The following is a 27,230-nucleotide window of genomic DNA, read 5'->3' as shown; positions in this document are numbered from 1 at the left end:
GTTCTAAGGTCACAATCTCACATTAGGGATAAGGCAGCCACCACCTCCCTCCAGTAATCAAGCACCCCACCACACGCCCATGCTAGGTGCGAAAAATTAGAATGCGCTACCTTACATCTCTTACAGCGTCAGTCCTTGCGGAGCCCACACAGGGGCAGCTCTTCCTATATGGGTGAGGAGCGTCACCCCACTAGGTGGCAGAAGATTAAAACACATGAAAAATAAAATGATAATAAACTAAGGGCCCGATGTAGGTAAAACCGAAATACAGAGTCCTTAATAGCGAATTTTACCGATTCGCTATTAAGGACTCGCAAATTTGAATGTAGGTAGGAATTACTAAAATATTAGCGATTCCTTAACATTCCTCAATAACGAATCCCAAATTGAGATGAACTAATAAGGAATACCTAACCATTAATTCCTATGGGCTTGGAGGCCCATAGGAATGAATGGGAAGATATTCACTATTAGCGATTCGGTATTAAAGAATGGCAAATAGCGGGCGCTATTTCAAGGGTGCCAGGGTGTCAAAACAACACCCTGTTGCACCCCTGAAATGTGCATGTGTGCACATGTGGCACACATACATGCCCTAAGGGCATGAATGTGTGCCACATTGCACTTTAAAAAAAGCAAAAACTTGCTTTTTTAAAGGAAATTGCAAATTACCACCAACTTGAAGTTGGTGGTAATTAGCGATTCCTTAAGGCTAAAGTGCACTTACTTTTGTGCTACTTACATTGCATTTAAGGAATCACAATTCCCGATTCCTTAAATGCAAGAGCAAAATAAGGAATCGCAATTTTGCGATTCCTTATTTTGCTAGTAGGTTTAAACTCACCTACATTGCTCGCAGCCAAATAGCGATCGGTAACGCTGGAATTCTGCGAATTTCAGCGTTACTGCTCGGTATTTGGTCACCTACATCTGGCCCTAAGTTTATTATCGTTTATTTTTCTTCTTACCTGTAGGCTGCCAGTGAGGCCACAGGGCTGGGAGGGGCCATGCAATGCATGACAACATTGGTGGAGGAGGGGTGATGGGTTCTACTAAGTGTGAATGAAGGTGTGGTCGCGCGTCTTAGGCCAGCCAAACCATCATGCACACTTAGCATTTCTCCATCCAGCTGTGTTGTAGAGCAGGATGGAGAAAAGCCACAGGCTTCCATGCACTGTCTGAGCAGCAAACCAAGCCGCTCAGGAGCCTGCGTAGTGTGCATCAGCCGGCCCTGGATTCGAAGATCAGGAGAGGAGCAAAGCGGCGACCGGTGAGTAAAGTTTTTTATTTTTTATTGACTGTGCTTATTTTTGTATCACCAGCCCCGCTGCCTCACCGCTCCGGACCCAAAGCAGCCGCCACTGAGCAGAATGCACTGTCTCTGGAAGCTCTGCCTGAGTAGTCCGATAGAGAGTAGAAACTATGGGCCTGATTTAGATCTTGGCAGACGGGTTACTCCATCTCAACGGTGACGGATATCCTGTCCGCCGAAATATAAATCCCATAGGGTGTAATGGGATTTATATTTCGGCAGATGGGCTATTCGTCACAGTTGTAACGGAGTAACCTGTCTGCCAAGATCTACATCAGGCTCTAGGTGTTTAGTGGATGTGGTACTTTTCTGGTGTCTGGAGAGACTCAGGTTCCTCCGGGCAGTCAGGAGTGGCCAGTCTGCTAGCTCCTCTAAGACGATAATATTATGTATCTAAAGGAGTGCCATGTGTGGGGCTCCTAAATTCGTCAAGGATAATAAAAGTAATGCTTTTCTACTTTAGAATACCCAGCTTTTGGAGATGTGCCCAAGCTGGGGGTTCATGTATCACAGGGATTCGTGAGTGATAATGTAAAGGCTGTCCAGCACGTTTACTCAATCCTTCCCAGGCTTTTACCATGCATGCGACCATGGATGTGTTTATGCTTAAGAGGTAGCTCAGTGTACCAATCACCGAGCTGAGAGGGGGAGGATCCACTGCATCCCTCTCGATTGCAGCGTGTGCCATGTAGGGGGGGTCGGATGGTGCCAGTTGTGTGAAAAATATGCATTCTTGCATAAATAGTGTCGCTCAAGGTCAGGGGCCTCAAATTTCCGCAATAAGAAATGGGAGCGTAAGTGTATCCCAGCTAATCCTAGCGCATCCCTCTGCCCATTCCATGTGTCTCACACTCAACTGTGTTTTTAGTGTACCTAAAAAGGCCTTGGGAAGGTTTACAAGAATATTTAGGAAAAGGTACAATGATGGTTAACCATAAGGTCTATACACTCAGCCAGTGACAGTGTGAGGGCAATCCAATGGGTATTTTGTTTTTTGGGTTTGGTAAGCATTACCCCATATATATTTGTGTGTGTCTCCTCTATGGCCCATTGTAGTTTTCCCTATGTTAGTCTAAATGGTGCACATTGTAGGCCGCATTTTCATTTGCACGTTACTATTTAAACATACTTGCTTTATGCCACACTGTACTTTCACACAGAACCTGCATATGTTTTTGCGTTCTGTTCTTTTCTGCTGCCCTCCTTTCATGAAGGTATGTGTTGTTTGCAGGAACCAGCATTTGCTGATTCTATGCAGTGTCTATAGGTGCAAGGTTTCTCAGAACACATGCAATGCTGTCAACGTTACCCGAATCTATATGTCAGCCGCTGAGTGCTAGCCTGTGATGAGTTCATGCATTGGCTATATTTGTTACTCTTACTTACCATTCCTTCCCAGTGTATCCATTGGTCATCTTTGCCAAGCTTTCTGGAGTGTGTGCATTCCATAGTGCCTAATGCTTTCTCAGGTCTATGGTTGCCTGTGGGTGAAATTCTCCTGGAGGTCAAGGACCTAGATGCAATATTTCTGGACCTATAAGCAAGATATTCCTGAGAGTTTTATATATAGAAGTTGGATCTCCCAGAGAAACCGCTACATAGAAGCAAGGTGTCCTCGGTGACCCAGGTAGAGGGGTGTTTTTCCCCTGGTTGTTCACCGCCCAGAGTAAGACTGCCTTGTAATCTCATAACTAGGTTGTTGATCACCTTGTTGCTGGGTACTTGAGTATCAGAATCAATTGGTGTGCAGTATATGTGAGCGAGATTCTTTGTTCTGCAGTCTTTGATAATAACATTTGCTGATTATCTTTTGTTTCAGACTAAAACGCTGATTGACAAACTGCAGAAACTGGTGTCTTCAGAGGGACGATTCAAGAACCTACGAGAAGCCCTGAAGAAGTGAGTGCAATAGAGCAGCTTTGAGGAACGGAGGACACTGTGGTGGAAATGAGTTGCAATAGAGATGAATTGATATCATGGATTAGTGCACTCTGGAGAAGGGAGACCACTGAAGGGGTGCCAAGCGAGCTGTACTGTCCAGCCACGAGGAAGAAAGGTGGTACAGGGGAGTAATGCTGGGCAAAGTGGCCATATGGAAGGGGAGCACTGAGGAAATAGCAGCACAAGGACGGTAAACTGGGAAGGATTGATGCAGGGAAGGGCTGACTAGGAATGGAATGCCATGGGGAAGGCCTACCATGATCAAGGGGTGCTATGGAAGTGTGTGTAAGTGGGGAAGGTGTGCTGTAGAATGGTTGCTATGAGAACGTGGTGCCCCTGAGACAGTATACAAGGCTAAAGTGTCACTGGGGAAGGAGTGCCATAAGGAAGAGTAATTATGGAGAAAGTGCGCCATGAAATCGGAACAGAACTCGGAAAATCAGTGCCATTGAAACGGGTTGGAACTGACCACAGGTGCCATGAAGGGGCCATGTTATTGAATAGGCTCTGCACAGCACCACTGAATATGCATGGTGAGGGGAATGTGTGCCTGAAATCAAACATTGTTTTATCTCAAGAGGGAGCATGGCAAGACAATGTCTTCATTCGACTGTAGGCAAGCCCAAGCCACCTAACCAAATGTTTTAAACATTTATTTATTTATTCATTCATTCATGTATAAAGTTTTCTTTATCTGAGACGGTGCATCTGATTGGGAAGAAGGCTTTCTACAGATATGTGAGATGTTAATGAGACTGCAACGTACTAGGGTGGTCACCAAAGATCTATACAGATCTGAGAGTTGTTGATGAGACTGCAGTATAGATCAGGCACAGTGCACTCTACAAATCTGTGAGCTGTCAAAAAAGTGCAGCACTCACTGAATACAGAGCTCTGTGCAATCTGCCCACTGAGCTTGAGTATGTAGAGCTATCTTCACGCAATCTGAGAGTCCTTTCCTGCTGGGTTTTAATAACGTATCTTCAGTCTTGATAAGAGTTCACAATCACATTTATCTCCCCTTTTTCCTTCCTTCAGCTGTGACCCGCCGTGTGTCCCATACCTGGGCATGTACCTGACGGATCTGGCCTTCATCGAAGAGGGAACACCAAACTACACGGAGGATGGCCTAGTGAACTTCTCTAAGATGAGGATGGTAGGTTTCCGTGAGTGGCGCTCGCTGTTGCCCTAACTGACACCATCTGAGTGATACAGACCAATAATGACGGAAAACATTAGTTCACGTGGATCAGGCTGGTCAGTCTAATTAGTCTGGCAACTGATCTCCATGAACGAAGACAAAATCATTCTAAACTGCATTCTTACTGCTTCACCTCCACAACTCCACGCTGACTTCCAACACCTGGCTTGAAAGCACAGCTCTGTATCTTTTAATAACGACCGACTGCGGGAAGCTGGCTCTTTATATAGTATACCAAAGAGAGGCACACTGTGTAAAGAGTTCAGGTATCCCTTACGAGTGGACAGGGGCTTGCTGTAGAAATCCTAAGGTGCTCTATTTAGATTAGTGTGGTCGAGCAGCCTTAGGCTTATCAGAAAGGAGTGTTAGACATTTGTTGTACACAGGAACATATTTACAAGTGCATTACGCCACCGGAGCGTCACTTTTTACGATGGTCCGGAGGGTCACTTTTTACGATGGTCCGGTGGCACAATCCCCTGCCCCATAATTACAATGCAGGGCTGAGCCACTTGGCGTGGCTTAACGCTGCATTGTAAATATCGTACCCTTTCATGCCGTTTTCTGGGTCAAAGGGGCGTGGAATGGTTGTTGATCTGGGCCTTGTTGCATGTTAACCCCTTCGCCGCGGGGGTAATTCCCTGGCGACGCGGGGGGGGCAGCAGCGGCGGCGCTGTGCTCGTGACGAGCCCAGCTCGTCATGAGGCACAGTGGAGCTGTACTCATGACGAGCTGGGCTCGTCACGACTCTGCCCACTGATTGTTTCTCCCGCACAGGTGGGGAATCAATTACGAGTGGGAGTGGCGTGACCGTTATGACGAGCCCAGCTCATCATGAGCACAGCTCCACTGTGCCTTATGACGACCTGGACTCGTCATGAGCATACAAGGGGCTAACTAACAGTGCGTTTTTATCAGTAATGCTTTCCTATGGAAGAAAGAACATTCATTACATACATATACTTGCAATACTTTTCTATGGGACCCCTTTTGGTCCGGAGTTGGTGGAAGGACAAGGACCAAAGTTCCACCAGCAGATCGGTCTTATCTGCCCTGGTGAATCCGGGTGCAGAGTTGCTGGACAGGTTGGTAGCCTTTCGCGCTATGCACTAGAAAGGAGGGAGGTAAACTTGGAAATAGGTTGCAAAGGGGGACTTGAGGACAAGCCCCGGAGCTCCCAACATAGAGATGATGTTGCATGGGTTCTGGGAGCATGGGGGAACAGTCAGTTTACTTAAGCCCGGGCCAGGTGGTTTGGATGCAGAGGGCTTGTAGTTGGCTGGCTCTCGGACGTCAAGGCGCACACCGTTGTCGGTCAGGAGCAGCACGGGGGACAAAAACAGGACAGCTTGGTCATGCTCTGTGCGGGTCTCTGCGGTGCTGATATTCCTCATTGGCTGGTCGTCGGTGATGTCATTATAGTCCGGACTGGACTTCCAACAGGTTTTGGTCGCTGTAAGGGTCTGGTACCCCGGGTATTGGTGCAGGAGGGGTCGTGGAGGTCCTGGTGTCTTAAGGCTTGGCAGGAAAAAAGATCTGACCTCCTTGAGTGTGCTGATCTTCTCCTGGGTGGCTACTGCTCGGTGGACCCGGTGGACAGCAGCTTCTTAAACTGGATGTCGCAATCGGTGCCTGTAGGCTGCAGGGGGACAGCTACTCTACTCCAAGGGAGATGTTGGCTGCTTTGCAAAGTGTTGGCAACCTCCAGGGCTTGTGGAGCATGCACAGCTGCAGGACGAGTCAGGTCTTTATAATTGTCAAGTTTCTGTGCGACAGGCAGGGTTTGGCGACAAAAGTCCACAGCAGTCTTTTGTTCTTGCGGGGTTCGGCTCTTCAGTGTCCTCTTCTTCTTTGTAGTCAGTGGAATCTGAAGTTCTGGTTTCAGGGAGCCCCCCTAAATACTAAATTTAGTGGTGTTAGGGAAGTGGAGAGTATTAGCCAATGGACCCTTGGTGTCAATATGCCCCCTATGTGACACTTCCTGTGGAAAGTGGGCATAACCCTGGACCAGTTTCCTAAATTCTGCCATCACCATGGTGATGGCAGAATCTTCCTAGAGTGGGGCACATCAGCCAGTGTTGCAGGGATTCTGCACATATAAAGAACTATGCGCAGGAAACCAGGACATCAGTGTGTAGTGGTGTACCAAAATACCCACCTCAGTGCCCAGTGTCCCATTCCGACTAGCTATAGTGTCTCATTCGTTCTTCGTGCTACAGCGAAGCTACCAATGATTAGACATCCTAGAACATGCTACTCCATCCCTTTCAGGATACGTGGGAACAAGAATACTCTTTCGTACTTGTCCACAACATGAGTTAATAGAGCCAAGGAATAGTTTAAAATGTTTATTTTAACTAACTTGCGCTATAATGCAGTACACGCACCAATACTAGCAACAATATGCATAAGATCAAACAAATCAGCATTGTTACAATTCCATATAGAACAAAAGGGGAAATCATATTACAATGATGGTGGGAACAGGACTATAGCGCCTCGCCACCCTCCCCGTGCTAGAAACTAGTTTATTATAATTATAGAAGACCTCCAGGCTTTATCAGGGGGACCCCATACCTCCGATTTCAGATGCAGGAATTTACATCTCCGGACAAGCACAGCTCTTCTATCCTGGAAAGCGCTTCTCCAAGTGTGTTAACATGCATGTAATGCAATATTAAAAGCACCAGATTTCCAGGTTTGCAGCTGTGTTCTATGTTATGGCTAGGTACATGAGACTGACCAAAGCAAATCAACAGAGCTCATTGTTTTTCGACCTTGAACACGCTGTACAGACGAAGAACAGAGTGTTCAACTAGATGTGTGAAATGCAGACAGGTCTCATGTGAAAGCGAGCAGGCAAAGTGTTTACGAGAAATGTGGCATGTAGTAACGTGAGCAAAAGCAGCAAAATGGCGGCCAAGCATATCTAACTTATGCTAACTTAGCAATGTCCGCAGGTGTGTCCATATCCTCACTACACCAGCTCACCCTGAGGGTGTGACTGACCTTGGTGTGCTCCACGCCTACTTTGCATACCAATTCCCCTCCTGTCCTAGAGCCAAATGGGCGTCAGGGCAGGAGTGGCATCTCCCAGAGCTGGGGAATTCCGGGGTCACATATTAAAGGCAGCATGGCTTTGAAGTCTCCAGCCTTAATATGCTGATTGTTAGTCATCCTGTTTGGAGGAGGTGAAAACATCTGCCAGAGCAGGCATTGTTCCTGACTTCTGATGATGCAGCGGAGTTTACCAGCTCAATACATTCATACACACAACACTCATTTGGGCCCATATACATTCATCCACTGGACATCATTTTGTTTACCCTAGGAAACCTTTATACCAGTATTCTTACTAATCCTGTCCCCTGAGTAAATGCACTGTCGAAGGATCTAGTAGTAGATTAGAATAGGGAGGAAAATACAACAATACATTTAACTTTTATTCTAAAGAACCACATACTCAGAAGGAGTTTTAAAAGTTTATCTGAATTAATAACTTTGTGAGTCAAATCAAATGCAGATGAATAGACCAGAAATCTCCATCAGGAAAGTAGTACAATTAGTTTATATCATAATCAGTTTGCATTAATAAGTTCTTGCAATGACAGCACCTGGGGAGAGAATAGACAGAGAACAAGTACGAAGCATTTACCCTACAGATATATTTACCTAGAATGGTGTGAGGACCCCGACATCAGAGAGTCAAGGATTCAGGACAGGTTCAGGACAGGGAAAGGTTACCTCTTCTAGTGCAACGCCAGCGTTACACCCCTCTCTGGTGCTACTCTCTCCGGCTCGGGCGCGTCCGGACCCTTCCCTAGATGTGCCTCCTCGGTTGTTGCACGAATTTCCCTAGTGTAGGATTCTTCCGTCAGATTGCAGCAAAATCGGGCAGCATCTCAGCATAGCATCAGCATCTCAGCATAGAGTGTGTCTAACTATCTATAATTTACCTCTGTTATACCATATTCAAGTGTATGATCCACCCCCAAATGTTTCAATTCTATGTTCACCCGCAATTTGATTGGGCCAAGCAGTGGGGTGAGGACATCACACCATAGCAAGTGCAATACTTTTCTTTAGTCTATTGTCTAATTCCCCTCCCCTTAATTTTAATACCCACAAGCTTTATTCCCACAATCATTTCATATTCTGATCGATAGATTTATGGTACAATGTTTTAATTTCCTCTCATAGAGTTCAGAAAGTTGAGTTCCCATGTCCTTGCTAGGCTTAGGGTTTGGCAGTCGTCCCATGACGTCATGGATTTGAGAGCAGAGAGGTAAGACACATGCGTGGTTGCCACAAGGGACGAGGACATCAGTCACCCTCCTAGGCCCAAAGGCGAACTATTAATAAAGTCAGAGAGAAACATGTTAGAATACAACATTAAATGAATCAACTATATACCACTTACTTCTACTCTAACCCCATTTACTTAATAAATCTTTCGCATTATTAGCTCAGTAGTACATGCATAAGTTAGTTTCAGCTCGGCATGTGCATTAGTATGTTATTTTAAGCGGCCATTTTAGAAGCTACTGCGCAGATTTCCCCCCAAGCGACAGAACGTCACACCACGTGATGTGGTAGACGCATGCGTAGAAGATTTCCCGTGTTTTAGCGGCCATTTTTAGGACCCTTGAGTAACTTATTAAGACAGCACATAGAAAATCTTCCCCTAGATACAATTATGTAAAATGTGGTGCAATTTTAGTACTCACGGACAGGTTAGTTACAGTATTACATGTTTTTCGAGAGGATTGCATACGAGCAAGTTTCTTTTGACGTGAAACCTTGCTCCATTAATCCCCTCTCTGATTGCATTTTATGCCATCGCTAAATTCTATTTAAATCAGATGCCAACTTTAGCATTCTACCATTTCAATGTCTTCTAATCTTTTATTCTTTCCTTCATCTTTCTTAAATTGTGATCCTTTCATTCTTTTGTATATATTTCCCTTCAATTCTTCAAGTAGTATTTCTTCTAATTTTCTTTTCCTACCTTTCTTATTCCCTTCGTACCTTTTCCTTTTCCCACTGCATTTACGACAACACCTTATCATTAGGAACTAGCAAAGTTATGCCCATGATCTACAATAATATTTCACCTAAAATACCTTTACCTGTTAGAAATCCAACTACTAATGGTGGAAAAACTATTTGGTATTTTCTTCCATACACTGTCAACCTCCAGTGGGTTCAGTTCTTCTTCCAAATGTGTAATATTTTTAATATATCCTCCAATTTCTACACTCTTATCAGGTATATACGTGCAACAATGTTGCGCTTTCAGCATTTTACAGACTCCACCCTCTTTTGCTAATAAGATATCAAGGGCAAGTCGATTTTGCAAAACCATAGATCTGACAGCAACTTATTCTATATTGATCAACATCCTCCAGCAGTGTCAGTAGATAATCGATCAACTACTGTTGACAATTGACACATTTTCCGAGAATTCAACAGAGCCCCCACTGAAGGTATCAATGCACCAAATATATCACCTACTATTTCAGAAAAACTAGCTCTTTTATATCTTGTTAGTCCATTACTGTTGTTATTGCTTCCAGTGATTCTTTTGACATGATAGACTTTAGGGAATACTATTCTGAAATAGCAACTTCCATACCAGTGATCAGGCAACCTAAAATAGGCTTTGTTTCCACAAATATAATAAATTCCAGGAAATACTGGATCAGTTCCTCCTTTTAGTCCCCAACCCCCGATTACTAAGAAATTAGGTTCACATTCACTGGAGCCAATAAATACATTGTTATATTCTGTTTAAGCCTATGGAGACAGATTTTCCCTTTCTTTTCAAAGTCCAGAGACATAGCAGCATAAGTTTTGCCAGTTACTAAAAGGTCTTCCCTTTCAGCCCATTTAGGTATCTGACGTTTCGGTTCAGAGGCTCTTCTTTGGAAATCCTGCCTCCTATTTTCTACTAGATTCCAAAATATCTTTACTTCTTCGTGCAATTTACAGGTTAAGTTGCGATTATGTGCATCAGGTATATCTATTGTCTTCATTGTTAGGAAATATTCACCCATGAATTGTGAGTCTCTAGTACTAAGGACAGGGTTCATGCTCTTTTGCATAGGAACTTCTGAAAATATTACATCTACATTTGAATAGTAATTCTGCAGCTTTCCAGTTCTATAAAATAAACTATCCAGTACACTACATGAAATTCCATATGTCAAGGGTAAATGAGGAAAGGTCACCCCTTCAGCTACTGAGCTTGGCAATTTCATACAAACGTAACAATCACTAACTTCCATGGTTTCTACATAATGTACTAAGAGATTTGCAAATACATTAAAATCAGTTTCATTCTTTTCTACAGTGTGATGTAAATCTAGCTCATCTGGTGTTTCGAAGTCTACTCTATCTCCTTTAATGTTTGCAACTTCTGTATGTGTGTTAGTACTATTTTGTTTGTCAGTAACCATCAGGTAGGGACTAGCTATTGCTAATATCACCCATATTATGAGGACTAATATTAAACTACATATACAGATCCTACAACACCTCTTTATACAGCTATGTTTTGGTTTTCCGGCAACATTATTATCAGACATCTTGGGCAAGAAGATTATATCTTCTTTAATTCAGAACCTGGTAAGAGATAACACCTTGAGCGTCTTCTCCCTTTCAAGTCGGTCTCACTTCTTCATCACTTTCTTCATTTAAATCGAGATTTTCAAAGTCTTCAAGAATGACATATGTTCATTCAGTACCCTTGAACTTGTTATTCAATGTCTTTAATCTTTGACTCCTTCTCTTTGGTATTACCTTGGAAGGTCCAGATTGACTAGTTACTTCATTTACTTGATCAGGTTCTTCATTGATTGTTTTAAGTCGATATCTCAGTCTCTTGATAATTCTTGGCCAATTATCACCTTTTTGACTTTTCTTAAACTTCACTGCACTACCAGGTTCTTTAAGACTCCTTTTATTTTCTTTAGGTCTTTGTTCAACTTGAACAGCTTCGTCTTCAGATTTCCTCACTATCTGACCTTGTCCAGGGCTTATTTCGGCCTGTTCTGCCTGGATGGGTTCATCTACCTCAATCTGACCATGTTCAGTATTAGTGATGTCTGGTTTTTCTTCTGTATCCTGAACTTGCGTTTCTATGCATATCTGATCCTGTTCAAGTCTTTTTACCTCTTTACCTTCTGCCTGAACGGTTTCTCTAATTCCTGACTGTCCCTCCTCAGACTCTGGAACAGTGCTTTGAGTCTCTTCTGTCTGAGTATATTGTTCTCTCCTTATCTGTTCCTGCTCAGGCTCCCTAACAGTCGTGTCCCTAATTTCCTGAGTGAATTCTTCTATACCTGTCTGGTCCTCACTTTCCTCCTGTCTATCTAACTGTGTTTGACTTCTAGTTCTTATAAGTACTTCAGGTATGTCTACCACTGGGATCCAGTCATCCTGATAAGTGCTCGGTGGATCTTGGGCAGCTACTTCAGGATCTACTATAGGAAGTTCTTCAGCTGCAAAACCTTCAGCATCATTAATTTCTGGTTTCAACTGTAACTCTTCTTCTTCAGGAGCTGGTACCCTTTTGGTATGACTTGCATGAATCCAATTAGGCAACCCTGCACACTTTACAGCTGTCGAGGTAGTCAGAATAACTTGATGAGGTTTATCCCACCTTGGTGCTAGGCACGATTCTCGAGTGTGATTCTTCACAACTACCCAATCACGGGATTCAAATCATGTGAGTGGCTCAGCTGTCTGTTGAAAGCGTCTTCCCCAACCTGATGAGAGAACGCACTCTGTCAGCCAACTCTTTGCAATATTCCAAACCAAGTCATCAGTTATATTCAACAGCTTGTGTCCTGGTACGCATGCTTGTCTCATTGCTCTTCCCTTGAGTATTTCATGGGGACTCAATCCAGTATTTTTGTCTGGAATACTTCTGAGTCCCATCAGAACAAGGGGCAAAGCATCAGGCCATTCCAGTGGAGTGGATGCACACACCTTTCCGAGTCTTGACTTGACTGTGCCATTCAACTGTTCTACCACTCCAGAAGCCTCTGGACGGTAAGCGCAGTGCAATTTCTGTTCGACTTTGAATGCTCCACAGATTAGTCGAATTATTTAATTATTAAAATGAGACCCTCTATCTGATTCAATAGTTACTGGAAAACCAAATCTAGGAATGAGTTCTCTTAATAAAAGTTTGGACACTGTCAAGCTGTCATTTCTTCGGGTCGGGTATGCTTCCACCCACTTTGAAAATAAACAAACTATGACAAGCACATATTTCAGCCCTCGATAAGCAGGTAGTTGAATGAAATCTAATTGGAATCTCACAAAAGGACCCTCTGTCTTTCCAATCTTTCCCATGCAGACCACAGTTTTCCTGCCAGGGTTCATTTGTTGACATATTAAACATCTCTGGCAAAGGCTCTCTGCTACATTTCTGAACTTTGCGTTAAACCAATCTTGTCTAAAGAGTCGAATCATTGCATCCCTGCCCACATGTGTGTCTCCATGGTACATTCTAGCCATTGGTGCAACCATACTGTCTGGCATGACTGGTCTGCCATCATAACAAACCCACAGACCAACTTCTGCCCTTCTTTGACATCCTATCTTCACCCACTCTTCCTTTTCACTCATGTCTACTGCATTATGTAGATCTTTCACCTCCTCCCAGGTTCCCACTCCTGCAAGTAGCATAAGTTGGCAGCTGATTCCACAAGTTTCGATTTCCTTGTTTAAGGCAATCTTATGTCTTGTACAGTGTTAGGCAACCTGGTCAGCATATCTGTTACCGGCTGTCACATAGTCATTTCTTGATTGATGAGCAGCACACTTACCCACGGCTACCTCTTTTGGTAATTGAATTGCCTCTAGTAATTCTTTCACAAAAATTCAATTTTTATTAGGAGTCCCTGAAGAAGTCTGGAAATCCCTCTGCATCCACAGTTGGCCAAAATCATGCACAACCCCATAACCATTTTGACTATCAGTAAATATGGTTACTCTCCAATTCTTCCCAATTTTGCATGCATAAATTAAGGCGATCAATTCAGCAATTTGTGCAGATTTGACTTCTGGTAAATAGGATGCTTCGACTATTCCAGTTAATGTACATACAGCATAAGCAGCACTCAATCCTCCTTCCTCGTGTCTCATGCAGGAGCCGTCTACAAACAGCTCATTTTCTGCATTTTTCAAAGGTTCTTCTTATATGTAAGGACGTGGTTTGGTGCTAAGTTCAGTCACATCGAGACATTCATGCTCAACCTCATCCCTCACTTCTTCATGGTAAGGATCAGGAAGTAAGGTGGCTGGATTTAAAACGGTACACCTCACTATTGTCACATTTTCAGCTCGCAATATTATCCTTTCATATTTTGTGAGCCTACTGGGAGATAGGTACTGTGTTCGGGTCTGGGTCAGTAAGATCACCACTGCATGAGGAACATACACCTTGACAGGGTGTCCCATCACAATTGACTCACTCTGTTCTATGCTTACGCAAGTGGCAGCTACAGCTTTCAGGCAACCTGGTAATGCACAAGCTATAGGATCCAAGGTAGCAGAAAAATTGGCCACTGGCCTTCTCATTAATCCGTGTCTCTGTGTTAGGACTGAAAGCTCACAATTACCCCGCTCATAGCAGAATAATGCAAATTCTTTTAAATGGTCAGGCATTCCTAAAGCAGGAGCTTCACACAAACATTCCCGCAATTTTCTAAAAGCTCCCATGCTTTCGTTATGCCACTCTATGGGATCTTTCATTCTTTTTCTGGTCAACTGTATCAAAGGCTTAGCTAGTAATGCAAACCCTACAATCCATTGTCTACAATATTCTACAACTCCGAGGAACATTCTTATTTCTTCTTGGGTTCGTGGCAATTGCATTTGTCTTATTATTCTGATTCTTTCGGAGGTCACCCTTCTAACTCCTCATTCTATTTGATGTCCCAGGTACTTTATTGAATCTTTACAAAATTGGAGTTTTTCAGGGGACACTTTATGTCCACCCTTTGCCAAAGGATTTAACAATGCAATTGAATCAGTAACACAGTCCTCTCACGTGTTTGACGCCACCAATAGGTCGTCAATATACTGCACCAGGACTGACTCTCTGGGAAATACAAGAGATTCAAGGCTTCTTTAGAGAATCTGATTAAAAATGGAAGGGCTTTCAATGTACCCTTGAGGCGTGCGATTCCAAACATAAACATGCTCTTCAAATTTGAATGAAAATAAGAACTTGCTCTCTGGATGCAATGGAATAGAAAAGAATGCATGACATAAATCAATCACTATAAACCATCCAGCTTTCCATGGTATCTAATAAAGAATCACAGCTGGATTAGGCACTACTGGGCAGCATGGTACAACAATTTTGTAAATTTTTCTGAGGTCTTGAAGCACCCTGTATTTTCCGTTAGGTTTCTTAATACCAATTATAGTTGAGTTACACGAGCTACTCAATATTTCCTTCAGAATGCCTTGTTCGACCAATTGCTCTATTTCTGCTGCGACTCCTGCCTTTACTTCTGGACTCATTTTGGATTGTCGGGTGTTCGGGTAAACAGCACCTTCTTTCGAAGTCACTTTTATGGGATCTACATTTGCCATTAATCCTATCTCTTTTCCAGTAAAATCCCATACTTCTGCATTTACAGTCAGTTTGACTTTTGCAGGTAATTCATTTTGTGTCATCATTGAATATAATTCATTTACTTCTGTTCCCTGTATAGCTAACATGAACTTGTAAACTCCATCTTCATCTGGGGTTTGTATTGCAACACCATCCGGTGTGCAAAATATAGTGCAATTCATTTTGCACAACAGGTCTCTTCCAAGCAAGTTTAAAGGGCTTGAATCGCAGACCATGAACTTATGCATTTCTTTAAATTTTCAGATTTGCACCTCCATGGGTTCTGTGATTGGAGTGCTAATCCACTTCTTTGAAACGCCTACTACTTGAATTTCTTCTCCCGAGATGGGCAGGTTAGGAATGTCTGCTGTTCTCACATAAGACCTGGTAGCGCCAGTATCTAACAAGAAGGTAATATCATTTCCCCTTACTTTACCCTCTCTGTAAGGCCCTGACTGATCTACCGGTAGGGATGCGCTAAGTACGCACACCCCTTCCTTCCCCCTTGGGCACCGTCATTCTTGATCATAATCAATCAGTGGGTTCTGCAAAAGAAACTGAGATGTTATAAAAAAATTCTTACCACTTCCTTCTGGAAACCCGGCGTCCACACTGTACTTGGGTTGACTCACAAAATTTGATTTAGGGGCAGGTGGCAATTGACTCTGAAGATCTATACCCTGTTGCTGATGACTCATTAACACCTCATTCTGCATCTGTGGATTTAAATTTTGATTCGGGGCATTATTAACTTGTATGGCTTTACACTCGTTCTTCCAATATCCCAACTTCCCGCACCTATGACAAGGGAATTTTTTCTTTGCCTCTTCCCGATTTAATCTTCCCTGTGGCTTTCCCCCATTATTATCACTCTGACCTTGTGCTCTTCCCTGATTTTCTGATTGTTTACTTAATTGGAGCTGTTTCTGTTCAGCTAATTTTACTTGAGCCCACATTAGCTTTTCTTCTAAAGCTTTCCTCTTGCTCTCAATTTCGTCCCCACAATATTTAGCATATTTTAAAATCTCATCAATGGGCTTCGATTGCCAGCACAGCATGTGCTGCTCAATCATTTGAGATATATCCAATCTCAGCCCAGACACAAATCGGTACACAAAATGAGTCATGTCTTCATTTTCTAAACTTTCAAACCCACTATACTGTTTGAACACCTGTAAAAGACGTTCATAGTAGGCATGTACAGACTCATCCTTTTCTTGAGTTGTTCTGTGTATCTTTACCCAATCGGTTTCTTTTGGGGGAATTTTACTCTTCAGAAAGGTGATTACCTGATGATACGTTTTCTTTACATCCTCTGATGGAGCTCCTGTTTTAGCATCTCTTGGATATTCCTCACTAGGTCAATCCACAGTAATCTTCCATTCTGTCCACAAATCTGCAGGTACTACTATGTCAAACAGACCATCCAGATCCTTCAATAAAACTTTTGTAACTTTCACAAACCTCTCAACTTGTCTGTACCACTCTACTGGTTTTTCTCACAATTTTGGGAAATCATTTGTAAAAGACAAAATATCCTGTCTAGTCCAAGGCACATGTACGTACCCCCCTCCTGGTACTTCTCTCATCAGATACAATCTTTCAGCTTTTTCTGTTTCTCTCATGACATATTCAGATGTCGTTCGATTTACCTGTGCTTCTTTCTTTTTCTTTGCCCATCTGACTCTCCATCTTTCAAGATCTCCCCATTTTTGTAACAGAAATAATAACTCTCTGATCTGCAACTTTCTTCCAGACACATTCAGGTTTTCCAAATCCTTATCAGAGAATTCTGCTCTATATGGTTTCTGCAACACCTTTGATTTCCCAATGTCAATTCCCATTTCCGATGCCAAATGAGTCAACTTTTCATGGAATACCTTGGTATTTTGTATAATACTTCTACAGATAAACAGTAATTCATCTTCACTGTATGTGTTTTGCCTGTCCAGACCCACGTTTCCAGCAACCATTTCTCCCAATTCTACTCTCAATTTAAAAATGTCTAATAATTTTGGCTGTGACTTTGGATTCTCTATTTCTTGAGACCATCTTTGTATATCTTCTGGGGTTACTATGGTGGCACTTCTAGTTCCTGATGGCATCTCTAATCTAATTTCCTTTGAACAACTGGGCAAATTTCTTTTCGGGGTTTCCATTATTGGCTCTCTTATAGGCAAATCCATCAATGATATTACTGATTCACATTCACTGGCTTGATCATCTATTATTACCTTTTCTTTTTTGAGTTCTATGCTTGGTGTAGGCATTACAGGAACTTTAGGACAATTAGATTTTTCTCCATATAATCGAACTACGGGACCTATAGTTACGGGTATGGTCAAGGCATCAGGATGTATATTCATCTGAGTTATTTTCTGTATCCGTTCATCTTTGTTCTGATTTATTGCTTCCCTTTCTTTTTCTTGAAGTACCCTGTCTGCGGTGTCATGTACTATCCGTGGAACCAAAGGTGTTCCTATCATCTGGGCACTAGGTGTCATTCTATTAAATCCTTCATTGTAAGGTGGAGGACTTTTCATCAATCCATCCTCTAAATACCCTTCTTCTGTTTCTCCGCTATCTATTATGGTTAAGTGCTTGGTCTTCTCTGTACATTTACTTCCCATCTGCTCTTCTGATGTTAACACAGGATATAAACCTTCTGCCACCATGGCCTGTCTCCATTGTTTCAGTTGACTATCTCTAGTCTCTCGGGGAAATTTTGGGTAATATTTGCTTAAATATCTGTTACTTCTGGGCCGGTCACGTTCAAATGCTTCCATTTCCCATTCTTCTAAAGCCTCACATTGAGTCAATCTAGGTCTGGGTTCTAACTCATTCATTTGTGTTCTTAAATTGTAAAGTATTCTTCCATTAAAGCTTCCGTACTCAGGAAATGCTAGTATTTCATCATCTTTTGTGTATTCTATCCAATTTTCTAACCACACACAAGTACGATAACCTCTCTCCACCATCATGTATGATGCAGGTGTATTTAGAGGAGGAATGAGAATCCCCTCTCTACTCTTAATGGGGTTGTCCTTTTTGAAATAATTCTTAAAGTTTTGCATGAAAGTCATTGTTCTCTTTTCTCCGTACATTGCGTGCTTGTGCTGATTAAGGTACTGCTCGTAAGCAAACCCTACAAATCTCCTATCTGGTTGAGTCCCTGTTAAAGTTGGATCGTACATGCAATCTCCACTATCTATTATTATTCTCGGGCTCTCTATTTTGATGACCAATCAAACGCTTGCTTTAATTTTAATAATTCTCCAATACCAGCTCGTTTTCTAGTTGAGGACCAATCAACTTTTACTCTGATCGCTCGCTCAGCCAATGCGCGTGCGGCTTTTTCTTTGACATCAGTTTCACTCCTTACTACTGACCCCTCCTTTACAATTTCGCATCAACTACACGCCCGCTGTTTCAACCAATCCCAGCGCGGCTCTTGGTGACGTCAGTGCAGCACCCGCAACTGACCCCTCCTTCACAAGGTAATGCAACAACTTATTTTATTCCAATTTCTTCACACAAATGTCATCAATTAACAGCGTATAAACATTTGCTATTGTGTCTGACCCACCAATTCAAAGAATAGTTAAATTTCTTTCACTGCGAGTAAAACCCTTCCGCTTACTCTTCACACACTACGAGTAAAACCTTTCCGCTTACTCTTCACACAAGCATCTGCTACCCTTTCACCATTACCCTTGCTAGGTGATATAATACCAAAGTTTCACCAGCGGACTCCTCGCTACCAATTATTCTCATTAACAGACAAGAAATGCTCCCTAACTTAGTGCTTCTAGTCCTGCGTAACTTTCAGCACTTTCTCGATCCAGACCAATAACCTCACTGCAGTGTGGCTTCCATTTACCACCCACTATTCCAGACAACATGAAACAATACATAACGGGTTTTGGTTAATACATGAATCAATTATTCACAATTTTAATTACACTCCTCACCTAACTAACTATACTAACCATGCCTCTGCTACCAAGTAAAACTGATGCAGCGGAGTTTACCAGCTCAATACATTCATACACACAACACTCTTATGGACCCATATACATTCATACACGCAAATGAGCTGGCAAATATCCACTGGACATCAATTTGTTTACCCTAGGAGACCTATACACCAGTATTCTTACCAATCCTGTCTCCTGAGTAAATGCACTGTCGAAGGATCTAGTAGTCGATTAGAATAGGGAGGAAAATATAACAATACATTTAACTTTTATTCTAAAGAACCACAGACTCAGGAGTTTTAAAAGTTTATCTGAATTAATAATTTTGTGAGTCAAATCAAATACACATTAATAGACCAGAAATATTCATCAGGAAAATAGTACAATTAGCTTATAATCAGTTTGCATTAATAAGTTCTTGCAATGACAGCACCTGAGGAGAGAATGGACAGTGAACAAGTACGGAGCATTTACCCTACAGATATATTTACCTAGAATGGTGTGAGGATCCCGACATCAGAGAGTCAAGGATTCAGCACAGGTTCGGGATAGGGAAAGGTGACCTCTTCTAGTGCAACGCCAGTGTTACACCCCTCTCTGGTGCTACTCTCTCCGGCTCGGGCGCATCCGGACCCTTCCCTAGATGTGCCTCCTCGGGTGTTCCGCAAATCTCCATAATGTAGGATTCTTCAGTCAGTTTGCAGCAAAATCGGGCAGCATCTCAGCATAGCATCAGCATCTCAGCATCAAGTGTGTCTAACTATCTATAACTTACCTCTGTTATACCAAATTCAAGTGTATGATCCACCCCCACATGTTGCAATTCTATGTTTACCCGCAATTTGATTGGGCCAAGCAGTGGAGTGAGGACGTCAAACCATACCAAGTGCAATACTTTTCTTTAGTCTATTGTCTAATTCCCCTCCCCTTAATTTTAATACCCACAAGCTTTATTCCCACAATCATTTTATATTCTGATCGAATGTTTCTTTTAATTTCCTATCGTAGAGTTCAGAAAGTTGAGTTCCCATGTCCTTGCTAGGCTTAGGGTTTGGCAGTCGTCCCATGACTTCATGGACTTGAGAGCAGAGAGGTAAGACGCATACGTGGTTGCGAACTATTAATAACGTCAGAGAGAAACATGTTAGAATACAAAATTAAATGAATTCACTGTATACCACTTACTTCTACTCTAACCCCATTTACTTAATAAATCTTTCGCATTAATAGCTTAGCAGTACGTGCATAAATTAGTTTCAGCTTGGCATGTGCATTAGTATGTTATTTTAAGCGGCCATTTTAGAAGCTACTGCGCAGCTGCAAAGATTTCCCCCCAAGCGACAGAAGAACGTCACACCACGTGATGTGGCAGACGCATGTGTAGAAGATTTCCCGCGTTTTAGCGGCCATTTTTAGGACACTTGAGTTACTTATTAAGACAGCACATAGAAAAGCTTCCCCTAGATACGATTATGAAATGAAATGAAAGGTGTTGCTTATATAGCGCGACTGCCACTCCTAACGGAGTCTCCTGGCTCTGTAAAATGTGGTGCAATTTTAGTACTCACAGACAGGTTGGTTACAGTATTACATGTTATTCGAGAGGATTGCATACAAGCAAGTTTCTTTTGACGTGAAACCTTGCTCCATCACTGAGAGCGGGGCTCTCACCTCCTAGGGGGTCAGAAATGCCTCTGTGGTGGCAGGCTGGACTGGACCATTCAGCCAGCACACTAGTGGACTAGTAGGTTTCAGGGGGTACCTCTAAGGTACCCTTTGGGTGCATGTATTAATAAATCCATCACTGGCATCAGAGTGGATTTGTTAATATGAGATGTTCGATACCAAACATCTTTGTTTCAGTGAAGCCATCATGTAGCTTGGGAACCCGTAATCATGTGTAGCCAGTACATATACTCAAGATGGCTTCCCTGTTCACTGGTAATGTCCCAGAATCAACTTGGACATCACAGGGGCATATCTGCTCATGTAGATATGTCCTCACATGTAATATAATGCACCTTGCCTTAGGGCTGTAAGGCCTGCAGAAGGGATGACTTACATATATTACACACAGTGTCTGCAGGCATGGCACATAGGAGGTGTACCATGTTGTGTCTTCACCTTCTGTCTTTATCATGTCACGCAGTCTGCAATGGCAGTCTGCATGAGTGTGGTGAGGGGTTCCTTAGGGTGATACAATGCATGCTGCAGCCCTGAGGGACCATCGTTAGTGCCCATGCATTAGGTACCAGGGGTACCATTTACTAGGGACTTACAGGGGTGGTAAAGTTATTGCCAATTGGGGGAACAATTGCATAGTTTTAGAAAAGAGATCTGGCACTGGGGACCAGGATAGCAGGAACCCAGGGCACTTCTGTCAACATTGCATCAATTACCAGGCAAAAAGTCGGAGTGACCATATCAAAAAGGGGCACTTCCTACACGGACACCGTAATTAGTGATACCACATGCTTAGTACTAAGTCATAACAACTGACGTTATGCGTTCTTTGCTGACTCCTAACTATGAGATGTAAAGAGAGCCTTCAGGAAGCAAGGATTGTTCTAAGAAAAGGTGTAAGAGGACAATGAATGCCTCCCTTATAATTAATGCCAAAATCAGAAGTATGCTTCAGTCATAGGGTATTTTCCCTGCTCCACAAATGTTTGGTTCTTCAGAAAAATCAGTTCTATAGTGATACAGATCTCCTCCTTTGTGAGATCCATGGTATATTCCATATTGATTGTGCCAAATGCCAGGCTACACATTTGGCCTTTCTAGTAATGCTTAGTGGATCAGTGGTATCATGATCTTTAAACCTGGGAAGACCAGCTACATCTCTCACTTTGATGGTAGCAGAACCATTCCAATTTCCTACAGAGTGTAACGGTGAACCAATGACCTCTGTGTCAATTTAGAGTGATGTAAGTATCCTTTCCAGGTTGGGGGAGCACACCTGGAGAATCTGAGCACTTAGAGAACATGGGCAGTCATATCAACATGTTGGAACTCAGGGCAGACAACCTATTCCTCAAGGCTAACTTTCCATCTCTTGTCGTACTGGAACTGAAACTGGAATGGCATGGTGAGCAAAAAAACGATGGATTTAGGCCCAGATCTCTGTACTGGGGTGAATGTATGACATTGTTCTGCATTCTGTCCATCAACTGTTGTTTTTGCATTTGTCACCCGGAGTGGGACGGGTATGCCCAGATGTGGGTCCCGTGCTCTCCATGCCACTGGAATCAACCTATCCTGGCTGAAGAGGGGTGAAACCACGAAACCGGTCCTAGGATGCTTGTTTCCAGTCCAGGGAGGGCCTTGTTTGGCAGTTCGAGCTGGACTGTTCCCATGAGGCACAGGATCAAGACTGATTTGCATATGGCTGGGTCCAAACTGGAATGGCATGGTGAGCAAAAAAGCGATGGATTTAGGCCCAGATCTCTGTACTGGGGTGAATGTATGACATTGTTCTGCATTCTGTCCATCAACTGATGTTTTTGCATAAGTCACTTAGCAGCATTGATCATGAAAGATTATTTTTCTTAATATGATAACAATAGCTCCCAAGCCTTACATGCTGTTTCATTCGGATTGTGTAGTTTTGAGAACCAATAGGAAGATAGTTATTTCTTCCTAAGGTGATCTCAGAGTTTCGTGTAAACCTGTCTATTTTCCTACCTTTGTTTACCAGTATTTTTTAGGAGTTGTAGTTCTTCTACAGAGAAGGTGCTTCATAGTTTAGCTATCTGTATAGTTCTGAAGTTACTCAGGAGTGTGTGCCACAAATAAAACATGTAGCTGATATGTGTACATATATGTATATTAGATGGCCGCAGCTGCTCCAAGGTAGTCATGAGAGGTGCATATATTTGAAATGAACATCCATAAGGTATGTTAAGGGTCTATGCATTTGCCCCAGTAGGGCACATAAAGGACAAACAGTGGAGTGGCAGCAGCAATTGTGTTGTTTATAAACAGGAAATGGAAGGGTCAACAATTCAGACAAAGCAGATTTGGAAAGTGCAGGAGGTTGATAATGAGGTCGACTTCAGACCCTTGTGGTGGATACAATATAATTAGCTGCAGGACATGGTACAAAATCATTAGGATAAATATTTTGAATTTGCGTAGTTGCTCTATGCAAAGCTTGGCAAAACGGTAAAAAATCTCTGTGAGCAACCAGAGTTCCGGAAAGACGTGGAATTGCTCGCGATGTGTTTTTCCTGTTCGCGAACGCTATTTGCATGCTCGGGGGAAATATTTCGCGAACTTGCCAATGCGGTCGCCAATTAGCACGGCCATCTTCTTTCACTCCGTCCGCTCGCGATGCATGTTTCCTGTTCGCGGGCGCGTCTGAATGACGTGTTCGCGATCGCACACTCTCGCGGGATTGCGCGGCCGGCTACCAACATCTCGTGGCGCACGCGAACGGATAGGAAAACTCATCGGCGAATGCAGGGATCCCGGTAAGTCGCTCTTGAGCATGCGAACACGCATTTTGAAAGCATGAACAAGGGAAAAATTCTGCGACGCCGCGGATCGTAGAATTTTTGGCAATTCAGCATTCTCCGCGGAACACCGAATTGCCCAAATTCTGCAAATTCCGCGAGTGGAACGGAATTTGCCGCCCAGGCCTCTTCTAGGCCTCTCTACAATTGACTGGTAATAATGTTCCTTGGAGGTTATAATGGATTGGGGGGCTGTTTACGTGATAGATGGAGGGGGGTGTATTATAGATCTATTGCTGTATTATGTTCAATCTTGACACATTATAGATTGATAGGCAATTTTGGGAACACAAGACTATAGGCTGGGGCAAAGCCCATTCATGTTACTTGTCTGTTGCTTCTGTATCTGGAAATGCAATACAAAGATATAATTCCAAAACGCAATCTTAGCTGGAGGTTCCAAACCATTTCTGGCACCCATTAAGGCCATACTCCATGCTACACCCATCTACAAAGAGAAACTTTTATAATACCTATCTGGGCACCCCTGCATCCTTGGTAAAACCTTTGACTATCTCCAGATAACCGAGAGAACGAAGGAGCAAGTGCACTTTTCAGCTGGAAACCCGGAAATTTCAAACATCCATGGCACCCTGACTGGTATTTGCCCAGAACTGAGCCAGCTCACCTCTCCTTTACAAAACATTTGAAAACTTCACTATTCCTACTTCATCTACTAATGTGTTTCTAATCCAGTGCATTTGTTAGCCTCTCCTACCTTCCTACCAGTTTGACTCTGGCACTGCACTATTTTATCAAGCCTAGCCCCAAATTATGTTGCAATTTAAACTTCTGTTAAATGCAAGGAAATCTGAAATTTTCAGGTACAGCAGCTATAGAAAAGTGGCAAATAAAATAAATAAACATATTTTGTTCTCTTGTTAGCCTTGATAATTCAGAGCAATGTCAATGCCCATATGTCTTTACTAGGAATGTTGGACAGGTCATCTGGATAATGGCGTTAAAATAGGGAGATTGATCTGATTTTTTTATTACTACTTTTTTGCAGGCAATATTACAGCTCACAGTTGGCTCGGTTTCACTTCCTACTGACATCTGGGCTCAGTAGACCAAGATACTCTCTCAGGGGATCTCCATTGATAATCATAAGCACTGAATAGATCTGTCCACGTGAGGGAACCCTGGAGCAGTTCTTTTGAAGTCACATCTACTTCACCTTACTTCAGGAAGGCCGGGAAACATATGACAGACATGTTACATTTTGAAGTCTTAAAAACAGGCTATATTGGAAATCTTTTTTGAATTACTTTAAAATTTAGAAGGGAAAAAAGGCGTCATACCTATAAAAGTCACTTAAGCAAAATGGAAAGTGTACTGTTAAAACGTCCTTTACTAATGCTTTTTACTTCTAGATGAGATAAGTAAGACAAGGAGTAATACATGTGATGTCGCCTGTATAGGCTGCAGCATTCAAAACAATGCAAATAGGACACTGCACCTTTAGCCTTGAAAACCACAACACAAACTGAACTTTTATCAGCCATTAACACATGGCTGGTTAGTGAAAGCAGAACTGTAGCCTACAGATAAGCGATAAATAACCACAACCCATGACTGTTGGCTAAGTACGGACAGAAATCAGAAGAACTGAAACATTCAGATGCTGAAATTAACTCTAAAGACAGGCTCTCATCTCTTCTATATGCTGTTCCAGAGACAGACTCACAGCTTGGGGAACAACTCTAGGGACTGTCTCTCATCTCATCTATATGTAGCTCTAGTGATATCCTCTAATTTTGACTATGTTTATTACCAGGCCCGCATCACATTTATGTCCAACTGTACAATCTTAAGTCATGTATAAATTACAAAGTGATTATACAATTTCTTATTTCATCAATACAGAGCGCCGGACACAGTTCCATAGGTTGAAACACAAAACTCTAACTGCAATTTCATAGCTTGTGGAGATACAGCTTTAAAGACTGACTCTTGCCTCAAATCGCATCTATCGATATCTCTTTGCATCTATTATATATAACTGAAGAGACAGCCTCACATTCTGTCCATATACATCACAGCTGTAGAGACAGGCTCACATCTGGTTTACATAAAGGCTTAATTCCAGATTAGGCATCACATTAATATGCAGTTCTACAGTCAGTCTCAAATTGTCTCCACAAAACGAGCTAAAAAATGAATATATACACCCTTAAAAACATCACATCTTGTATATACACTTCTTGAGCGACAGTCTTTTATTTAATCAATTTAGAAGTAGAGCTGCAGAGACAGAGCCTTTTTTCGTATATATCCTGCTCTAGCTACCATCTCATAGCTTGAAGAGGTACGGCTGTAGAGGAGGGCTCTTGCCTCAATTCTCATTTGTACACAGCTCTTGAGAAAGTTTCACATTTCATCCCAAACCAGCTGATACGAATATGCTTCCAGTATAGAATCTCATATTTATTTACAATTGACTCTGAGGACAGTCTTACATTTCACCAGTGTATAGCTGTAGATACAGTCTGATATATTGTAGGCATTCAGCTCTTAAGGCAGTTCCTTACAGCATGAATATACAGTTTCAGAGAAACTTGTACATCTATAGGGACAATCTAATATACAATCTAATATTCACTATATGTGTAGCTCTCCACACTTTCTTAGAAAGGCTATATGACATTCTAGATAGAGTTAGCATCTTGAAAATATATAGCTCAATAGACACTGTTGCATTTTATTTTTGTACGTCATATTGTATTTATTATTAGGTTTTCCACAGTCCAGGGCCACCTTGAAATTTGTTGGGGAAATAGAAGAGTGAGGGAGAGAAATTTAGAAAGAAGGAGTGAGGAAACAAGGGAGGGAAGGAAAGATGAAAGAGAATAAAAGGGGCTAATGAGAAAGGAGATAAAAGAAATTAGGGGGAAGAGAGCATTTGAGAGAAGGAATAAGATGCTATGTCAAACAGCGGATGCTACAAAAAAATTCTCTGCTTCCAGTGCGGACCATTTATGTGGCACCACCACAAACTGGATTATCTCATCACCAAAGGCCCTGCATTTGTGTTAATTACAGTTTTCAAAGCAGCCTGACATTTCACACCAACATATTTCTCCCAAAGATGCTTCCTGAAACCAAGATATCTGAATTATGGTACCTACCATCAATGACACATAACATTGAGTAAGTACATTTGCACAAAACACTTCAGTGTGAAATTTCATTTGGTTATTTATTTATGTAATGTATTTGTGTCACAAAGCTTATACCTGCCCCAGAGCACTTTTAGTGGGAAGACATGAAGTGCCTCATTCACAAAGGTAAAAAAACAAGTCCATATTTACTTATGCTCCAGAACACTTTTAGTGGGAAGACATGAATAGCCTCATTCACAAAGTTAACAACATATGTCTATATTTACTTATTTGTAGATCTGCTCCTATATCCAGGTACGACTCTCCACTTTTTGCTATTCACCATTTCCGAGTGGAGGTGTACGCTGCAGGGTAGACTTACAAGTCTCAGAGTCATCTACAGCAAGTTCTAAAGTGTAAAGTTACTACAAGTAACTTTTCACCTGACGTCCAAGATCTCCATCCCTGTGGTGGAGATCTCCCTATCGGAAAGTATAGGGAAACTGAATAAATGGTATTTTTTTTAAAAGCATTTAAAGATATCTTAA

The 27,230-nt window shown here is 42.3% G+C and overlaps 1 protein-coding gene across 1 annotated transcript in view; it reads left to right on the top strand.

Moving 5' to 3' along the window:
- The window catches only part of RASGRF1 (Ras protein specific guanine nucleotide releasing factor 1), a 727,100-nt gene that overhangs the window by 614,001 nt on the left and 85,869 nt on the right, over positions 1-27,230 (top strand). Inside the window, exons 24-25 of the mRNA XM_085644699.1 lie at positions 3,132-3,211; positions 4,292-4,409. Coding sequence (XP_085500825.1) covers positions 3,132-3,211; positions 4,292-4,409 — 198 coding nt within the window. The remainder of the gene's footprint in view (positions 1-3,131; positions 3,212-4,291; positions 4,410-27,230) is intronic.

This window comes from Triturus cristatus, chromosome 3_1 (genome assembly GCF_964204655.1).
Source record: "Triturus cristatus chromosome 3_1, aTriCri1.1, whole genome shotgun sequence".
Taxonomy (NCBI): Eukaryota; Metazoa; Chordata; class Amphibia; order Caudata; family Salamandridae; genus Triturus; species Triturus cristatus.
Note: the sequence above shows the minus strand (reverse complement) of the source record. Positions and strands in the feature narration are given on the sequence as shown.